At 53.6% G+C, this 20,353-nt stretch overlaps 2 protein-coding genes across 3 annotated transcripts in view; both read left to right on the top strand.

Annotated features, from left to right (window-relative positions):
- Positions 1-7,255: 7,255 nt before the first annotated feature.
- On the top strand, positions 7,256-14,974 carry MMP9 (matrix metallopeptidase 9). Its single transcript, XM_002928057.4, has 13 exons — positions 7,256-7,435; positions 8,078-8,310; positions 8,674-8,822; positions 9,110-9,238; positions 9,331-9,504; positions 9,730-9,903; positions 10,278-10,454; positions 10,557-10,712; positions 11,755-12,025; positions 12,163-12,302; positions 12,615-12,765; positions 12,857-12,960; positions 14,659-14,974. Exons 1-13 carry the CDS (start codon positions 7,298-7,300, stop codon positions 14,775-14,777), a joined length of 2,115 nt encoding a protein of 704 aa, XP_002928103.1. The 5' UTR covers positions 7,256-7,297; the 3' UTR covers positions 14,778-14,974.
- Positions 14,975-19,407: 4,433 nt separating this feature from the next.
- Positions 19,408-20,353, top strand: part of SLC12A5 (solute carrier family 12 member 5) — a 37,097-nt gene continuing 36,151 nt past the window's right edge. For both annotated transcript variants that reach the window (XM_034641039.1, XM_034641037.1), the window contains exon 1: positions 19,408-19,622. In XM_034641039.1, coding sequence (XP_034496930.1) covers positions 19,502-19,622 — 121 coding nt within the window. In that variant the 5' untranslated portion in view covers positions 19,408-19,501. The remainder of the gene's footprint in view (positions 19,623-20,353) is intronic.

Raw genomic sequence — 20,353 nt, 5'->3', positions numbered from 1 at the left:
CCCACCTACTGCTGCTCCCATCTTTTCCCAGGGGAGAAGCCCCGCATTGCCTCTCCTCGGGAGCTGGGCTGGAACCGCGGGTTCTAGACCTCGGGAGGCCTCTTCCGCCTGCCTTCCTGCTGCATCCACGCTGAGCCTGTGAACTGTCTTCCCTTCAGCCAGGCAGCCCAGCTTCAGGTGTATCAAAGTCCCAGCGCTGCGTGAGGTTCAAACACATCGCAGCAGGATTCGTGAATACATTAGTTTTATGTACCCCCCCCCCCGCAACATGCCACAGGGTTGGGAGGTGGAGGAGGAGGGGGCGCTGGAACTGAATATGCAAATGTATGCAGATCGCATCTAAATGAGGGTGTCCCAGGATTAATGGGAAAGAAAGGCAATCAGAGCCGGCCTGGGGCTCTGCTTTCGCGCGGTGCAGCCAGGAAGCGGCTCTCCCGGGAGGGTGTCTTAGGCTCTGTTGCAGAGTGTGTTCTTTGAAGCAATGTCTCTGCAGCACAGGGGAAGGAAGAGCGGCGGAAATTGGTTCTGGATACTTCCTGGCAAAATGTTCTTGGTTGCTTCAGCTACGTGGGGGGTGGGCTGGGAGAGAGGAGATAGACTCTCTGAGCCTCTCTCATTGCCCCCCCCCCGACCCCCGGCCTGCAGGGGCTCTCCCTGTCACTGATTTCTAAATCAGGGGAGCTTGCTAACACCCAGTTCCGGGCCCCACTGATTACTGAATCCGAATCTCTTGAGAATCTGTATTTTTTTTTTTAAAGTCCCGCGGCCTTGGGAAATACTGATGCATACCAGGGTTTCTTAATCTGGAATGTCTCCCTGGCTTCAGGGAACCTGTGTAGGATTGTTCTCTTTAAAAAACAAAACTAAAAAACAAAAACAAAAACACAACCCAATGCCCAGGCCGCAACCCAGACCAAATTAAGTCAGAATCTCTGGGGGACGAAACCCAGGCATCGCTATTCCAAAGAAAATCCCAGAAGACTCCAATGCACAGCCAGATTTGAGAAGCGCTGTCGAACAGGTATTCTCATAAGACATCTGTTAGACCTGTGCTCTCTTTTGGGGCTGTGTTTAGCTCCAGGCCCTCCACCTGGTGCGCAAGTTTCCGGAACTCCCCTGGGAAGCCAACTATACTCAGGGCTGGTGTTCAGTTGGTAAGCACCAGTTGTTAAAACACTGAAATCTTTCCTTACCTATCCATTGGTAACAGGGGCTACTTTGAACCTTCTAAATGCCCCAGAGCCCTAGCCCCTGTCCCCAGACTCCTAGGACCAGAGAATCAGGAATGAAAGGGATAATAATAGTTTCAGCCCCCCTTCCCCCCTCTAGCCCATGAGGTGCTTCTTAAAGCTCCTTGGATGGAATCAGTCTGATGGGTTGGGGTCCTGGTTGTTAAATATTTGATGTCATGCCTCATTATAACGTTGGGGTGGCGAGAATCAAGTTTACAGTCAGAAAGACCTAGATTCCGACCTAATTCTATTTATTTATTTATTTAAGATTTTATTTATTTATTTTAGAAAGAGAGAGACCGAGTGGGGGGGGCAGAGGGAAAGACTCCCCAAGCAGACTCCCTGTTAAGCACGGAGCCCCAGGAGGGGCTGATCTCACAACCCTGAGATCTTTCATGACCGGAGCAGAAATCAAAACTTGGAGGCTTAACCCACTGAGCCACCCAGGCGCACCTTTGAGCATGCATTTTAAAACAAAGAGTGCTGGGTCCCACCCAGAGGTGCTGATTCAGTAATTCTGGGGTTGGAGCAGTCGAGGATCTGCATTTCTAACAAATTCCGGGTGATGCTGAGGCTGCGGGGAAGTGGGACCACCCTTGGAGAACGGCCTACCTAGGAGATGTGTGTGACAGTGTGCCTGGCCAAGAGGAGGGGCTCAGCCCAGGTTTGGGAAAGGAGACAAAGAAGTGGCCAGTTGCCCTGAGTGCAGTGTGGACTTCTCCCTCCCACTCCAGTCCCCAAGGCTCTCGATTCAGGCCACAAGGCTCTCGATTCAGGCCAGCACCGACTGAATGTTTAACCTAGGATTCATGTTTGACCACTAAATGTTTAACCTGGGATTTCCAAGGATTAGGGCTTTCCCCAGCCCCCTCCCCATTGTGAACAGGACCAGATTTAGACCTTTAGGGCCTGCTATCCCTGAGAATATGGTGCCCCATATGTCATTAAAAGTAAAACAGCACTAAACCCTGACATGACTATATAAGGAAGTCCACCAAAGAGCCCACTTTTCCCATGGTGGCTACTTTAAGGATTTTTTTCAAGTATCAAAAACAGTCTTTCTGGTAGGGAGGGATGAATAAGCGGAGTACAGAGGATTTTTAGGGCAGTGAAACTACTCAGGATGATAGCATAATGATGGATGCATGTCATTACGTGTCTGTCCCAACCCACACAATTCCACCACCACTAGGGAGCCCCTAATGTCACCTGTGGACTCTGGGCGATAATGATGTGTCAAGGCAGGTTCACAGATTATAGCAAATACACAACTCTGGGGGGGGTGCTGTTGTGTATGTGTTGGGGCAGAGGGTAGAGGGGAACTCTGTACTTTCTTCTCAATTTTGCTGTGAACCCACTAAAGCTAATCCAAAAAAAATAGAGTCTTAGTCTAAAAACACAACCAAACAAACAATCTTTTAAATCTGGGGGCTGTACCTGCTTTTTGTATTTGGGGCTGCACCTGCTTTGCTGGAACCCATGCCTAGCCCCTAGGCAATGCACTGTCACAGCTGCCGGTCCCAGGCTCATCCTCGTTCCCCCTCGGTTGGCACAACTCTCCCTCCACAGCGCCATCCCCTCTTATAGACACCAACCTCTCTAAACTCCCTTAGACTCTTCTCTGTCCTGTCCAGTTACCTTCATCTTTTTATCCCCTTTTTATCCCCCCAATTTTTTTTCCCCTAAAGAACCCAGCCAAATACTCCACACCTGTTCCATCTGTTGGTCTCTCCAGCTGGATTTCTGGGCACCCCACCCCACCCCCAGGCTGCTTCCCCCACTGACTTCCTTCTTGCCAGATCCAGTGACCTGATCTTAGCACGGGATTTGGAGTCAGAGGCTTGCGCAGGAGCGCGGTCACTCACCCGCTGTGTGACAGTGAACGACTTGAAGCACTTCTCTGGGCCTTGGGTCTGTTGCCTTGAAAATGGGCTTTAGTCTCTGCTTCCCCTGAAAGCTGAGCTTCAAATAAAATGTTAAGAAGTTCTGCCATTGGGTGTGGATCAGACCTGATAAGGTAGGAGATAGCACTGGATAAAGTGGCGGATTGTGCATGGACTGTCGGGATGGTTGGCCACCGGGGTAGCTAGCCACACATGCCAGATGGGGTATAAAGAACAGGGCGCTGGTGTCAGGTCTCGGTGGAATCCCAGGCCTGCCCCTGGCTAGCTGTGTGGACTTGGGCAACTCCCTGGGCCTCACAGATTCCTCACCAGTGAAAGAGGATGGTGAATCCTAATCCATAAAAGACAGAGCATTAGAGTAATGGCATCAGGACAGCTAACATTTTTTTTTTGGTATGTGTACCTACTGTGTGCTAAAAACTTGCAATGTATAATATCATTTAATCCTCACCATGACCTTTTGAGTGAGGACTGTTCTCCCCCATTTTACAGATGAGGCTATGGAGGCACAGAAAGGCAAAGTGACTTGCTTAAGGTCACACCGCCAGATGGAGTAGGAGCTGGAATTTGAACCCAGGAGGTCTGATTCCAAAGCCTCTACCACCTGGCTTTCTTTTGAAGGAGCTCAACAGAGATAAGTGGGAGGCAAGACATTATTACTAAGGCCTATCTATAGCAGTCCACTAGTGATTGCTGTCACCCCCGGGGCTAGGGACGGTAGGTGTGTTTGCAGGTGGGGGTGGGGACTTGGGTGATGCTCTTCCCTGGGGCAGTGTCTTGCCCTGTACACACCTTTCTGCTTCATCACAGACACAAGTGTCTTTCCCATTTCCTGCCAGGGCATCTCAGGCCTGGCAGGGCATCTCAGGCCTGGCTGCCCCTCCCATCTCTGGTAGGCTCAGGAGGAACAGGCTTGGAATTCCCCATCCTACAAAGGGGGAGAGGTTCCTCACCTCGTGAGGCTGACCCCGGTCTGGGGGCCTGGTGTTACTAACAGCAGCCTGCAGGGCTGTGTCATCCGGCTGGTGACTCAGGGCTCCAGGACCAGCCCCCTCCCCATCTTATGGGACCTCCACCTGGGAGAGGGATTTAGAGGGCAAGCTATGACCCGGGGTCAGGGTCAAGGGCTACCCACCCGGAGGAATACCCTGCCATCTGCCTCCTCTCCCATCGCCTTGGCTAAACCTGGGTGTTGGAAGGAGGGGCTGAGGGAAGTGGGGAAGGGGATGTGGTAACCAGAACCACTTCCTGCCATTGCCCTGTTGAAAGGTCGCTCTCCCAAGTTCCTCTTGATGCGGGGGTTGGTGGGGGGGTAAAGGAGGAAGTTAGGAGGCGGTGAGGAAAGGAGGGTTCTTGTTTGGATTGGCTCCAGGAATCAAGCCAGGGTTTCTTGGCTGGGTGCTCTCTTCCTGCCCCCCCAGCTGGTAAAAACAGCCAGCTGGCCTGGAGGCTGTCGTAATTAAAATAGCAGCAAGCACCTACTACCCTATGCCAGGCACTTTATATCCATTAATTTGACCCTTACAACCCCATGAGGTAAGTAAGCACTATTATTACCCCATTTTACAGATGGGAAAACTGAGGCACGGACAGGTTATGCCCAGATCGCACAGCAGGGGAGTGTCAGAACTGAGATCGGAACTTCAGTCCCTTGGCTCCACAGTGCAGGCGCAAAGCTACCGCTCCTCACTGTCCCACCCATGCTGTCCCTGGCTGGCTTTGTGACCAGAGAGAGGTAAATTCTCTACTCTGGGCCTCAGTTTCCTCATCTGCATGATGGGGGCCACTGGAGTAGATTAGTACACTGCCCTCTTGTGCAGTCTGTCCCTCTGGTAATTACTTATTCATTCAATTTCTCCCCTACCGGCTCAGTTCCATTAGCACAATGACAAAGGCTATCTTGGTGACTACTGTATTCCCAGATTCCTAGCACAACGTCTGGCCATAAAGATGCAACAAATACTTGACTATTTGAAGATCATCATCAACGGTTTGAGTATATGATTAACATTTTGGACCCTTTATATATAAAAAAATCAACAAACATCAGTGGGTCTCAACTGGCAGGGGTTTTGCCCCTCCCACCCACCCAGAGGACGTTTGGCAATGTTTGGTAACATTTCTGGTTGTCACAACTGGCAGGGGGAGGTGCTCCTGGCACCTAGTGGGTAGAGGCTGGGGGTGCTTCTAAACGTCTGCACAGGACAGACCCTCAAAACAAAGAATTACTCTGGCCCCAAACGTCAAATAGTGTTACATTTGAGAAACATGACGGCGTACATAGATAACGACATATTTTGTACCATTGATGGCAAGTCGGGGGTGGTTCATGGATTCTCCTAAAGCTTGAGTCTGCCTGCAGAGGAAGGCCCCCGGGACTGGAAGGTCTCTGTATCTCCATCTCTAAAATGATACTGCTCAGGGCACCTGGGGGCTCAGTGGGTTAAGCGTCTGACTTCAGCACAAATCCTTAGACTGAGCCTGTGATGAGTTCCCTCACCCAGCGAGGAGTCTGCTTGTCCCTCTCCCTCTGCTCCTCCCCTGCTCATGCGAGCGCGCATGCTCTCTCTCTCTCTATCTCTCTCAGATAAATAAAATCTTAAAAAAAGAAAAGAAAAAGAAAATGCCTGGCACACAGTGAGCCTTTAATTTATTATTATTATTATTTTAAAGATTTTATTTCTTCATTTGACAGAGAGAGACAGCCAGCAAGAGAGGGAACACAAGCAGGGGGAGTGGGAGAGGAAGAAGCAGGNGGCACACAGTGAGCCTTTAATTTATTATTATTATTATTATTATTTTAAAGATTTTATTTCTTCATTTGACAGAGAGAGACAGCCAGCAAGAGAGGGAGTGGGAGAGGAAGAAGCAGGCTTCCAGCGGAGGAGCCTGATGTGGGGCTCGGATCCCAGAACACCGGGATCACGCCCTGAGCCAAAGGCAGACGCTTAATGACTGGGCCACCCAGGCGCCCCACAGTGAGCCTTTTAAATCCAGCTTTTTGGGTGGTTATGTTGCCCTCCCCAAGTGATGCCTCAGGAAAGGCAAACACAGACCCTTCCCCACAGGGGCTGGCGGGGAAGAGGAGAGGGAGGGAGGCATACTGGTGAAAACTTCAAGTGGGGAAGGGGCTGGAGGACTGAACAGGCCCCCCCTAGATCACCCCCTCTCCCCCATTTTGCAGTTGAAGAGTCCCAAACCCTGAAAGATAGGAAGGCATTTGTTGTAGGTCACACAGCAGGTTAGAGCCCAAGACCCCAGCCTCGTGATTCCAAGTTGGAATCCCAGGTAATTAAAAGCGACCACGGCCATCACTGATTACTTGCAACGTACGCTGTGGTAAGCGTTTTCTGATTTTCTGTGTTTGATCTCATTTTATTCTCACATCAATTTAGGGACAAAAGGCCCTTTTTCACAGCTGAGGAAGCAGATTCTGAGTGGTAGGACATTTGCCTGAAGCCCTGAAGAAAGAGAGTGAAGCCTGTCTGCTGGCTTCCAGGTGCCATAAACTTCCCCCTTGACTATCCTGAAAGACAGCCTGTGGAAGACAGGGGTTGTCTCAGTGGAATTCCCCAATTCCTGCCTAGCAGAGCCCACTCCTGCCCTGAGGTGGGGCAGGAAGAGGAAGCTGCCAAGAAAGGCTTCCAGGGAGGAGAAAAGAGAACAGTCTAGCAGGGTGGGAAGGGGCCCATGGATGCTATCTGAAGAGAGGAAGCGATCAGGAAGAGAGATCGCTGAGTTCAGAAAGAGGCCTTGGGGAATCTTCCATCCCCTTCCCTTGGGCTGACCACTCAGGGTGTTCAGGTGGTGAGCTCGGGGAGTCCTCCAGCTTCGGCTCCCTCCCTTGCTTTCATTCAGTTCCCGCAAGCTCTGCAGTTTGCAAAACCCAACCCTTCCCCTATGGGCCTGTGGTTTCCTGTGGGTCTGGGGTCCTGCCTGACTCGGCATTGGGAACTGTGGGGAGCTGGGGAGAGGTGGAGGTGGTGTAAGCCCTTTCCTTGCCTTCTCATGCTGGGGCTGCCCCCCCCCCCCGCCCCAGCACACCCCATCCCCTGAGTCAGCCCCCGCCTGCCAGGGAGGGGCGGGGTTACTGATTCAGTTAATAGGGCCTTCTTAAAGCCCCCATGAGGACAGCTGTAGCTAGACACCATCACCCTCACCATGAGCCCCAGGCAGCCCCTGGTCCTGGTGCTCCTGGTGCTGGGCTGCTGCTCTGCGGCTCCCAGACCACACAAGCCCACCCTTGTGGTCTTCCCAGGAGACCTGAGAGCTAATCTCACTGACAAGCAGCTGGCAGAGGTAGGCGAATGCCCCAGTCTGGAGTTGGGGAAGGCTGGCCAGGAGTCGCAGGGGCCTCAAAGGAGAGACCTTGGGGCAAGTTGGGGGTTTAGGGCATGTCTGGAGAATAGCAGTGTCCACGATCAGGCCCTGGAGGTCCTGCAGAGGCTCGGGACAGTGATGGCCAGGAATGGCATCATAATGATGGGGGTGGGGGCGCCTGGGTAGCGCAGTCGTTAAGCGTCTGCCTTCGGCTTAGGGCATGATCCCGGTGTTCTGGGATCGAGCCCCTCATCGGGCTCCTCTGCTGGGAGCCTGCCTCTTCCTCTCTCACTCTCCGTGCTTGTATTCCCTCTCGCTGGCTGTCTCTCTCTATCAAATAAATAAATAAAATCTTTAAAAATAATAATAATGACGGGGTTGGTGATGCATCGGTCGGTTCTGGAGTAGGCAAGATAGGCACGGGCCACGGGCATCAGGGGTGGGAAGGAGCCGAGGGCGTCTACAGGGAAGGGAGTTACTGGGTGGGCATTAGCACTGGTATCCAGGGTACCAAGTCCTGGGTAGTCGCTAGTCCCTGAGTGCCTGGACAGAAGGAATCCAGGCAGGGTAGGGCAGAGAAAGAGTCCCGGCTCTGAAATATCTCTGGCCCTCCATCTTCAGGAATATCTGTTTCGCTATGGCTACACGAAAGTGGCCGAGATGAACGAGGACAAGCAGTCTCTGAGTCGGACACTGCGGCTTCTCCAGAGGCGCCTGGCTCTGCCTGAGACTGGAGAGCTGGACAAAACCACCCTGGACGCCATGCGGGCCCCGCGCTGTGGCGTCCCGGACCTGGGCAGATTCCAGACATTTGAGGGCGACCTCAAGTGGCACCACCGGGACATCACTTACTGGTGCGCGGCCGGGCCCCGCGGAGGCGGAGGGGTGGGGCGGGAGGGCCAGGCCCCGCGCCGGCGGAGATCTCGTCCGTCCTTAGACCGATCCCTGGGTTTAAATGTGCAGCCTGGGGCAAGTGGTTCCACCTCTGAGCCCCTGTTTCTTCTTCAGGGAAATGGGTCTCGCACGCAATCGTGAGTCTTCCTGCTCGGGCCACTGTGAGCGTCCCAGGAGAAAAATGCCTCTGAAAGTGCTTTGTAGATGAAAGCGTGGAACGCAGGGAGCATTGTACTTGCTGAGGCCGCTGCGACCCCGGGTGCCGCTACTGCCCCGGCTCCGGCCTCACTTCTAACCTCTATCCTCCCGCCTTTTCCCTACAGGATCCAAAACTACTCGGATGACTTGCCGCGCAACGTGATCGACGACGCCTTTGCCCGCGCCTTTGCGCTCTGGAGCGCGGTGACGCCGCTCACCTTCACTCGCGTGTACGGCCCTGAAGCCGACATCGTCATTCAGTTTGGTGTTAGGGGTAAGAACGAGGGAAAGGGAAAACCCTGGACGGGGACAGCGGAGTGAGGACCACGGAGAGAACAGAGCGGGCACTGGACCTTGGTCTCGCTTGTCCCCCGTAGCTCTGGCCGCCGCTGGCCCTTATGCGCCCCCTCCTGCCCGACGCGGCACAGCGCGGGGACACAAGGCTAGGACAGCTGCTCATAGGCGGGATCTCAGCCCACACTCGGGGCAGCGCCCTTGGGCAGCGCGTCACCTGCACAAGTGCACTCGGCTAACTCCCTTCTTCTCCACCTGCTTCTTCAGAGCACGGAGATGGATATCCCTTCGATGGGAAGGACGGGCTCCTGGCACACGCCTTTCCTCCGGGCCAGGGCATTCAGGGAGACGCTCACTTCGACGATGAAGAGTTGTGGTCTCTGGGCAAGGGCGTCGGTGAGATCCTGAGCCTCCCCGGCCCCCTCCATTCCCTTTCTCTTGTCACACTCATCGCCAGGCGCCCTGACCCTGTCCCCCTCCTCCTGCAGTGGTTCCGACCTACTTCGGAAACTCAGATGGCGCCCCCTGTCACTTCCCCTTCACCTTCGAGGGCCGCTCCTACTCCGCCTGCACCACGGACGGCCGCTCCGACGACATGGCCTGGTGCAGCACCACGGCCGACTATGACACCGACCGCCGGTTCGGCTTCTGCCCCAGCGAGAGTGAGTGCGGGGCCGAGGTGGGGGTGAGCGCTGCCCACCATCCACGAGGGGCTAGAAAACCCTAGGTTTTAATGCTGGCTCTGCCACTAGGCTGTGCGGCCTGCAAACTACACTCTTGTTCTCTGGGCCCAGTTGCTCATCTGTGAAATGGGGAGGGGGGTACACAGATGGTGTGTGGGTCAGTAAACTCATGGCGTCTTCCGGTCATCGTGTGGGCCTCCCCAGGACTCTACACCCAGGACGGCAATGGGGACGGCAAGCCCTGCGTGTTTCCCTTCACCTTCGAGGGCAAATCTTACTCCAGCTGCACCACCGAAGGTCGCTCAGACGGCTACCGCTGGTGCGCCACCACAGCCAACTATGACCAGGACAGACTCTATGGCTTCTGCCCCACCCGAGGTACCTCTGCCCCGCCTACCAGATCCGCATTGGTCCCCGAAACTTGGCTCCTCCACCCATCGGTTCGTCTTTCCACGCTTCCTTGGGCCTCAGGACTCCCGAGTCTCTGTCCACGATCACAGCCCCTCTCCCTGAGGTCCACGTGCTGCCCCCGCATCCCTGTGTCTTGGCCTTTTAGCCCAGCCTGTTGCCTCTCACTTAGTCTCCGGTCCCTAGGCCCCGCCCACGACCCTAGCCCAGTCTCAGTGGGGTCCCCAGCCTCCCCTAGGCTTTTAAAATAGGACATCAGGATTATCTAGTTCCCTGTTTGGCCCACGCCTGGTCCCTTCTTGGGCCCACCCACCTGGCTCACCCAAGGCCCTTTGTCTCTCCAGTCGACTCCACGGTGACCGGGGGCAACTCCGCGGGGGAGCCGTGTGTCTTCCCCTTCATCTTCCTGGGCAAGGAGTACTCGACCTGCACCAGGGAGGGCCGCGGAGATGGGCACCTCTGGTGTGCCACCACCTCGAACTTTGACAGAGACAAGAAGTGGGGCTTCTGCCCGGACCAAGGTGAGCAGGGATCCAGGGTTGGGGGCAGCAGTGTTGGGGGAGGGATGGCCAGGGCTGGGAGGTTGGCCCAGGACTCACATCTCAGGTTCTTCTTTCCTCCAGGATACAGCCTGTTCCTTGTGGCTGCCCATGAGTTTGGCCACGCGCTGGGTTTAGATCACTCATCGGTGCCCGAAGCGCTCATGTACCCCATGTACAGCTTCACTGAGGGGCCCCCCCTGCATGAGGACGATGTGAAGGGCATCCAGTCGCTGTATGGTGAGTTTTGGGGCAGGGATGGAGGGAAGGGGTGGAGGGAAGGGCTGGGCGTTACCGCCCTACCGAGAATGGGGAAATGGCAGGGGAGGGGTGGAGTGGGGACCTCAACATTTATCTGCGGGCGGGGGGTGTCTGGGTTACTCAGTCCTTAAGCATCTGCCTTCGGCTCAGGGCGTGATCCTGGAGTCCTGGGATTGAGCCCCACATCGGGCTCTCTGCTCCGCTGGGAGCCTGCTTCTTCCTCTCCCACTCCCCCTGCTTGTGTTCCCTCTCTCGCTGGCTCTCTCTCTGTCTGTCAAATAAATAAATAAAATTTAAAAAAAATTATCTGCGGGAAAGCCTGGGGTCAGTGGGTCCAACTGCTGTCTGGTCAGTGTTTGGAGGTGGGAATAAAGAGTGCAGACTCTAGACTGAGACAGGCGTGGGTTCAAAAGCCAGTCCAGCCACTTCCTGGCCAGGTGCCCATGGATGTTACTTCACCCCTCAATTTTCTCACCTGTGAAATAGGGCTAATAGTGGTACCTGCCTCACAGGGCTGTTAGGAGGTTTAAGAGAGTTAGAATGACATCTGACATATAGTAGACACCATGTAAGCGTTTAATATTTTATTGTTATCATTTACGATCATTAGTATTATTCTCTCAAAAATGGAGATATTAACGAATCTACTTGGCGGGGTTTTTTTAAGTCAAATGAGCTAATGTGAGTGTATAAAGCTCTTAGCACTAAGTTTGGCACTCAGTTTGTGTGCTCAAAACACACTTCTTTCCCACTAGCCTGGGGCGGGGGGTGGGAAAGCTCCTGCATGATTTGTGTTCTTAGGGCCCGGGCAGGGCCTGACACAGCCCAGGGATTGGACAGACATAACTGGAATGAGAGGTGAATGTTTGGGGGAAAATCAGCCTGTCAGTGAGTGGGGGAAGGCAGGTCCAAAAGTGAGGCGAGGGAGTGTCAGGGGCCTCATTGATGGGGTTTGGGGGGCATATATTCCACCAGCTCAGATGTGTGCGGGAATAGAGGGGATCTCATCTGTCTCTTTTAGGTCCTCGCCCTGACCCTGAACCACAGCCTCCAACAGTTCAGCCCACCGCTCAACCAACCGGCTGCCCTACCGGGCCTCCCACTACCCGCCCCTCAGAGCGCCCCACTACTGGCCCCACAGGCCCCCCTGCAGCTGGCCCCACGGGTCCCCCCACTGCTGGCCCTTCTGAGCCCCCTACAGTGACTTTCAACCCAGCAGAGGATATATGCAAAGTGAACTTCTTCGATGCCATCGCGGAGATCGGGAACCGTCTGCATTTCTTCAAGGATGGGTAAGGGGGCAGGGATGTGTGGCTGGGGGAGGGGACTTGGGGGAGCGGACTTGGAGGAGGGACCTGCCTGACCCTCTCCGCCCACTGGCCTTCGGTTCCAAGTTCAGTGCCCCGCCCGTCCCTTTTCTCATTCCCAGGAAGTACTGGCGATTCTCTGACGGCAAGGCGCGCCGGGTGCAGGGCCCCTTCCTTATCACTGACTCGTGGCCTGCACTGCCCCACAAGCTGGACTCCGCCTTTGAGGACCCGCTCACCAGGAAGATTTTCTTCTTCTCTGGTTCGTTTCCTCCTGTTTCCTCTCCCGCCCCCGCCCTTCACATCCTCGCCAATCTAGGAGGACCAAGAGACCGAGTATAATCCGTGAAAGATTTTCCGCGGATCAGGAAAAGGCGCCCCCTTCTGGCGGGTGCGGTTTAGCAGTTCTTCACCGTCCCCTTGCGCGATCCTACGGAGCGCTCGTCCTCCGTGGACACCGAGGCTGCGGGCACGTCGGGCGCAGAAAGGCCTCGCTGGGCTCTTCCGCTTTACATTCAAAGACAATGTGTGTCCATCCCTGCCCCCAGACCGATGTGGCTCTTCTCCCCTGCAGGGCGCCAGGTGTGGGTGTACGCAGGCGCGTCGGTGCTGGGCCCAAGGCGTCTGGACAAGCTTGGCCTGGGCCCGGAGGTGGCCCAAATCACAGGGGCCCTCCCGCAAGGCGGGGCTAAGGTGCTACTGTTTAGCTGGCAACGCTTCTGGAGGTGAGAGTCACGGCCACCGCCGGCAGGGGGACCCCGGGCGCCGTCCGCCAGCCCGCCGGCTCAGCACCTGTCTCTTCACCACTTCCTGCAGGTTCGACGTGAAGACGCAGACCGTCGATCCCAACAGCCTCGGCTCGGTGGGGCGGGTGTTCCCCGGGGTGCCCCTGAACTCGCACAACATCTTCCAGTACCAAGGTGAGCGCTGCAGACGCGGGTCAGGAGCGGTCCCACCCCGCCATGCTTCCCACGCTAGTCAGCCTCAGATGATCCGGTCAAATTCTGAGCGAGGGAAAAAAAAAAAATCCCTCCAGATTGAGGCAAATGCCCCAGCACAGGTGAAGTTCCCTATAGAGGCAGGGACCTTTCCCAGATCATAAAGGGACACAAGGGAACAACCAGAACTAGAACCCAGATTTCCTGCGTCCCCAGCTGGAGGCTCTTTCCCCCGCAGTACGCAGTACGGGACACATGGTTTGCATGGAGTCTCATTCCTTTATTAGATAATATTTATCAAGTGTCTGTAATATGCCAGGCACTGTGCTGACACAGGAGATACAGTGATAAAAAAAAAAGACAATCCCTAACTGTCTTAGGGCAAGTCACTGCTGCTCACGGAGCCTCAGTTTCCCCACCTGTAAAATGGAGATGATAGCTGGAGTTATACTTACTTTCTCTTCCTCACCACTCACATGCTATCAATTGACAAGTTCTGTTGACTGTACTACCAAAAGATTTGCTTTTCACCATCTCCTTTGCAAATACTCTGGTTCAAGCCATACTGGTTTGTTCAATATCATTAAGATATTCTCCACTAGTAGGGAGTGGTTAGGAGTGGGGGGCCGTGGGCTTGGGGGCAACTCCAGAACCATTCCAAGGTCAAAGAAACTAGTGGGACACCTGGGTGGCTCAGTCGGTTAAGCGTCTGCCTTCGGCTCGAGTCATGATCCTGGGGTCCTGGGGCTGTGTCCCGAGTGTGGCTCCTTGCTCAGCGAAGAGCCTGCCTTTACCTCTGCCTGAGCAAGGGACCCCATGCGGGATACAATCCCAGGATCCTGGGATCATGACCCGAGCTGAAATCAGACGCTCAACTGACTGAGCCACCCAGGCATCCCCCAAAAATAAAATCTTAAAAAAAAAAAAAAAGAAAAAGAAAAAGAAAAAGAAAAAGAAAGGAAACCTCCGGGATCTGATCAGCCCCTCATACCCTCCCAGCACTCCTGTGGTTCCCGCCGCTCCGCACCACCCGAACCACCCGCCCCCCCCCCCCCCCCCCCCCCCCNCTGGCTGCTCTTTGAACACATCAAGGTCACTCCTAGCTTCCGGCCTCCATGCCAGTTGTTCCCTCTGCCTGGAAGCATCTCCCCCAGGCTGTCTGAGGGCTGCCTCCCTTTTACCCTTCAGCTCTCAGCGCTTAGGCTACCTTTTCAAAGAAGTCTTCTGTGGTCCTCATGAGTTACTCGCCTATTTGCTTTTATTTCCTTCGTAGCTATCTACGGTTGTCACGGTCTCATTTATTTACATGTTTGCTTGTTAATCGTCTCTCTTACCCCACGGGCACCAGAACTGAGAGGGTGCCTGCACTTTTGTCTCTGGTGTATCCCTCAGTGCCTCTAATGGTGCTGAGCACTATACGTATTCGATGAAATGAATGTTGAATGAATTGTTCTGAGCACCTACTGTGTGCCCAGGCTCGGTGCCAGGGCTTCAGACATGGAGGTTTTCTGCCCTCTGACATCTCTGTGGGGGGAGATGGATGTGTCCTGTGAAAAGCTCAGAAAGATCTAGAACGGGCAAGAAGGACAATGGTAAAGATCTTGCTCCTGTTTCTGTCTGTGTCTGTGGGAGGGCTGGAATCACCTGTCTTGTACTTGCTTCCCCCCCCTCCCACTGCAGGGAAAGCCCACTTCTGCCAGGACCGTTTCTACTGGCGTGTGAATTCTCGGAATGATGTGAACCAGGTGGACGAAGTGGGTTACGTGACCTATGACTTCCTACGGTGCCCGGAGGATTAGGGCTTCCCATCCTGCTTCGGCACCGCAGAGTGGATCCTAGGGGGACCATCCCAATGAGGAAGGAGCCAGTTTGCCGGATACAAACTGGTGGGTTTGTTCTGGAGGACAAGGAAGAGTCTAGGTGGGCTGGGCCCCTCTCTTTCCACCTTCCTTTTTTGCTGGAATGTTTTTAATAAACTTGAATTCTTAAACCTTGAGGAGCAGATTTCTTTATGTATGTACGTACCCATTCACGCATGTACGTAACCGAGAGTGCTTACTATGTGCCAGGTGGTGTCCTAAGCACTTCATAAATATTAACATTCATTCTTCCTATTAGGCAGATATAATGTGATTACTTCTATTTTACAGCTGGGGAGATGGCCAACCTATTATTCATTCATCAAACATTTATTGAGCTTCTGCGTGAAGCCAGGCCTTGTGCAGGGCGCTGGGGAAGGAGAGATGAATTGGATTGTTTCTGTCTTCAAGGACCTCTCGGGGTCCTCCAGCGTGAGGCACATAAGAGTGCCCTCAGAACTTGCTTAAAATGCAGACTCCAGGCTCAGTCCCCAAAGAGTCCTGCTCAGTTACCAGAATGATTCTTTGGTGGGGGTGGGATTACACTTGGAGAGTGTGCAGCGTGTGGCCCTTTATTCTAGACTAATGGTGTGTATATGTGATTCCGTATGTCATGGTTGAAGTCAGGGAACATTTCTTAGCCAAGATGACATCTGAACTTGAACTGAATCTGGAAAGATGAGCAAGAGTTTCTTCCTGTGCAAGTAGAACGGTCTTTGTAGAGGGTAATTTACCGTAGACCATTAAACCGAAAAATGTGCCTACGCCACCTCTCACACACGTTTGCACAAAACAGCAGACAGAGGGACATTGATTGCAGTATGGCTTGTAGAGTGCCAAATGGCAACATCTTAAGTGTGCAGAGGTCAGATGGCGGATAAATGGAATATGGATTATATACATGGTGATAGTAGCTACCCTTAGTCCAACACTGACTCTGGGCCATGGGCTTTATGCGTGTTAACACCACTAATCCTGAAAACAACCTGGGAGACAGATACTGCCCTTACCTTATGGTATTATCGCCACCCCCACCTCCCATTTTACAGATGAGATAACTGAGGCACACAGAATTACACAACTCAGCGGAAGTCCCATAGCTGGTGACTGGTGGCAGTGGGATTTGACTGTGGGCTCTTGGGGCGAGTGCTGGGAGAAGAGAAAAAGCAGAGGGGTTGTTTGAGGGAGCAACAAAAGGCTCCCAACTCTAGTGTGTGGTTTTAGGAGGAAGATGGCAGAGGAGCACAGAGGATTCTGGAATGGTTGAGGGGAATGGTGGTCTGGACTAGATGAGACAAGGTCTGAATGCCAGGCTGAGGAGCATGGACATGACCCCACAGGACAGCAGAGGGACCTGGAGCAGGTGATCGGAGGGTTGGAGCAGGTGAGTGGAGCAGACGAGTGGATATGATTGCCTTCTGGACTCTGGCCCAAGTGGGCGTTTGAGGTACTCTTAGAACTTCTTCCCGAACTCCCTTTGGGTGGATCCAAACCCACCTCATCCATTTCTTGCTGAGGAATGACCCATTCCCAGGGGCATGCCTCCATTCCTAATAGGGCTTGTTTAAAGCCCCTCTGAACCTCTGTCTCTCTCTAGATACTGTTCCATCTCTCTACCTCTCACCCCCAACCACAGTTAAACTTCCCCAAAGTATAGTCCCCACTTCTTCAATTTCCATTCTCTCTGCAAGCACTTCCAGCCCGACCCCCAACCCACCACACCGCCAAAATCATTCTCTTCCAAGCCACCTATGAACTTCCTGTAGTCAGATGCGACGGGTCCTCCGGGCTCATCCTACATGACTCTCAGTTTGGTTGACACAGTTGATAATGCCGTTCTTCACTCAGTTTCTGGGTCACCCTTCCTGGTCCTCCCCACCTCACTGTCTGGATCTTCCTTTCTTTTTTTTTTTTTATTAAAGATTTTATTTATTATTTATTTGACAGAGAGAGAGACAGCCAGAGAGAGAGGGAACACAAGCAGGGGAGTGGGAGAGGAAGAAGCAGGCTCCCAGCGGAGGAGCCCGATGTGGGACTCGATCCCGGAATGCTGGGATCACGCCCTGAGCCGAAGGCAGAACGCTTAACGACTGCGCTACCCAGGCGCCCCTGGATCTTTCTTTTTCTAACCTCTAGATGATAGCAGGGCCTTGCGCTCAATCCTCGGACTTATCCGTGTACACTCATTCCCTGTGATCTCCCCCAGCCTTGCTGCTTTGTATCTCTCTATCGAGGACTCCAAAGTTTATATGCCCAGCCTTAACCTCTCCGCTGAGCTCCAGACTTGCATGTTCAAGGGCCAACTCACATGATCCTTAGGTACCTGATAGGCTTCTCAACCTAACAGGTCCAGTGGAACTCTTGGGATCCACCTTCTGAACGTGCTTCTCTGTCAGTCATCACCACCTCGATAAAGATGACATCATCGGCTCTCAATCAGTCGTAGAACCTGATCAGCCCTAAAATCTAGGTATCAGTTAAACTCCTTATTCTAGTACAGTTTCTCAACTTGGGCACTATTGACATTCCAGGCCAGATAATTTTTTTAGTGGTGGGGAATGCTGTAGGAATGTTTGGTATCTTCCTCCAGGGGGTAGTAGGGTCATGGACGATGGCAGACCCACTCGGGGTCAGTCTTCCTCTCCCTACATTGGGTCCCGGTGTGGGGGTGGAGCGCAGGGGGTAATGGGGAACCCGTGGCTCATGGCCAGGCCGACTTGGCGCTAGCCTAGATGGCACAAGTGGCATCTCCCCACTTTGATGTCAGTAACACCGCCCTCCAGTTGTGACAATCAAAAATGTCTCTGAACATTGCCAGGTGTTCCCTGTTGGGCAACACTAACCCCAGTTGAGAACTATTGCTCTAATAGAATAAATATACAGACAAATCCACATGCCATAAGTGTACATGTCAATAAATTTCCACATACTGAACACGACTGTGTAACCCACAACCAGGTCAAGAAGCAAAACATTATAGCACCCCAAAAGCCCCTCTCCTGCTCCCTTGCAATCACTACCCTCCACCCCAAGAGTTACCACCATTACTTCCAACAGCTTAGATAGATTTTGACTAGTTTTTACTTTAAATAGTATTTTACAGTGCCTACTCTTGCATCTGGCTGGTTCTGCTCAAGGTTATATTTGTGATACTCATCGATATTGTTTGTGAATTACAGATTGTGCATTCACACTATAGTTTTCCACTGTATGAATGTCCCACTATTTATCCATCCATATATTTTTTTATTTACCCATTTTATGGTTAATGGGCATTTGGGTAGTTCCCAATTTGAGGCTATTATTAATAATGCTGCTATAAACATTCTCGTAAATGTCTTTTGGTGAACATGGGCAGCCCTTTCTTTGGGCTACATACCTAGTATACCTAGTACAGCAATTAATGATGCAATTAGAAAAGCATTGAGAAACTGCATAAGCAGAAGTAGGATACCGTATATTCAAATGTATTAAATCTTATTTATTCATACAAGTACTTTGGCAGGGCACATACCTCAGAGTGGAATTGCTGGGAAGACGTGTACATGCGTGTTCCGTCCCACAAAACATTCAGTTCAGCAACAGTGCCTGTATGTTCTGCTTCCAAAACATACCTTGAATTGGATGACCGCGCCGCTCTATCTGGCTTTTACCACCTCATGCAGAGCATGGGGCTCTGCAGGGGCCTCCTACCTAGACTCCCAGTTTCCACTCCTGCTCTCCTTTAGTGGAGTCTTCGCGCAACAGCCAGAGTGACCCTGCAACATATAAGTCAGATCACATCATTCCTCTGCTCAAAACCTTCCAATGGGTCCTCTCTGAAGCCTTCAAGAGGCCACATGATGTGCCCTTTCCCCCTCCCTCATCTCCTACACTCTCACCTCCGTTCACTCTGTTCCAGACACACTGGCCTTCTTGCTGCTCCTTGCACAGTCCAGACCCCTTTTCAGCCTAGGGCCTTGCCTCTTGCTATGTTCTCTGCAGGAGAGATTTTCCCCCAGATCTTCTAGTAGCTGGCTCCTTTTCATCAGGGAGGTTTCAGCTCAGATATGGCATCTTCTGAGGGATCTTCTTAGACCACCCTCTAAAGTAGTCTTTCCCCCTAGTTGTTATTCCTGGACGCTATTTTTCCTCCTTAACATATACCAGAATCTCAAATTACCTTGTCTATGCGTTTGCTCACTTACAATCTTTCTCCGCTCACTCCTCATTAGAATTTAAGCCACACCAGGGCAGGAAGCCGGTCGATCTCAGTCAGTGCTGTATCCCCAGGGCCTAGTACCGTTGCATGAAACACAGGAGCGCTATCAAGATGCGTTGAATGAATGAATGAATGCGTGAATAAAACGCAGGTGTTTAGGAGACCCCAGCAGAAATGGGCCCGGGCTCCAGGAGCCACACACTGGGGCCCCCGTGTAGAGGCGGTTCTCAGCTGCAGGTAGGATCCTCAGACGCTTCCTAGAATTGAGAGCCCAGGGACTTGGAGCGAAATGGCCACGTTCTGAGGCACAGCACAGCGGGCACTAGGACCCTGCGCGGCGCCGCGCCCGGTGGGGGGCGGCGGACGGGGGGGGGGAATCCGCTCTTTCTGTCTGCTGGAGCCGGGCTGCAGCCACTTGTGCGATCTGGGCCCGTACCGCCGCCACCCGGCCCCTTTCCACACTATGAGCCGCAGGTTCACTGTCACCTCACTGCCCCCCGCGGCGCCCGCCGGGACCTCTGACTTAGAGTCCCACCCGTATTCGGCAGCCGGTCTCCGCCACCTCTCAGGGGAAGACGCCAAAGGTAGAGGCCGCAGGGGGCGGGGCCTGCCGGAGTGGGGCGGGGCGAGAGGGGAGGAGGGGCCATGGTGGGCGGGTCTTCTCTTGGAAGGGGCAGGGCCAGGGCTGGAGGTGGGGTGGTCTCAGCCGAGGGCTAGAGAAGGGAGAAGAGCCGGGACCTAGCGGAAGGGAAGGAGGCTGGATGGGAAATGGTGAAGGGAGGGGCCAGATTCGATGTGGGCGGGGCACAGGCAAGAGGGTGGGGCTATAGGCAAAGGGGCGGCTCTTGTGATGGAGGGGCTAGAGTCAAAAGAGGGCTGAACGGGAGGGCACTAAAGGGGCGGGGTCATTTTGGGTAGGCGGCGGGACCAGAGGGAAGAAGGTGAAACCAGGGAAAGGGAGGGCCCTATGATTAAGGGGTGGGTCCAAAAGCAATGGGAGGAGGCAGGACTATCTCTGTTTGGGGGCAGAAAAGGGCGGGACCAGAGAGGAAGGGGTCTTGCCAGGAGGATAAGGGTGAGGTCAAGGGCGGGAGGTAAGATGAGTCCGGGATGCTGGGGCTGGTGCTGTCTCAGCAGGTGACTGGGGCCTGGAGGATCTTCCAATCCTCGGCCTCCCTGGAGACGTCGCGGACAGCGCCTCCCATCCCGGGAAGATGGGAGAAAGAGAAGTTACTTTTGGGCAGCTAGATCTTGGGAGGATTCTGTGGGGTCTCCAGTCCCGACCCTTGGGGGTCCACTTAAGCCCCTCTGCTCC

The sequence above is a fragment of the Ailuropoda melanoleuca genome, chromosome 13 (genome assembly GCF_002007445.2).
Source record: "Ailuropoda melanoleuca isolate Jingjing chromosome 13, ASM200744v2, whole genome shotgun sequence".
Lineage (NCBI taxonomy): Eukaryota > Metazoa > Chordata > Mammalia > Carnivora > Ursidae > Ailuropoda > Ailuropoda melanoleuca.
Note: the sequence above shows the minus strand (reverse complement) of the source record. Positions and strands in the feature narration are given on the sequence as shown.

What these genes read in the sequence shown, in the direction of transcription:
- MMP9 (XM_002928057.4), top strand. Translation starts at nt 7,298, where the DNA reads ATGAGCCCCAGGCAGCCCCTGGTCCTGGTGCTCCTGGTGCTGGGCTGC. An exon ending in CTGACAAGCAGCTGGCAGAG is followed by an intron (nt 7,436 to 8,077) that starts GTAGGCGAATGC and finishes CTCCATCTTCAG; the next exon opens with GAATATCTGTTTCGCTATGG. An exon ending in CTGCATTTCTTCAAGGATGG is followed by an intron (nt 12,026 to 12,162) that starts GTAAGGGGGCAG and finishes TCTCATTCCCAG; the next exon opens with GAAGTACTGGCGATTCTCTG.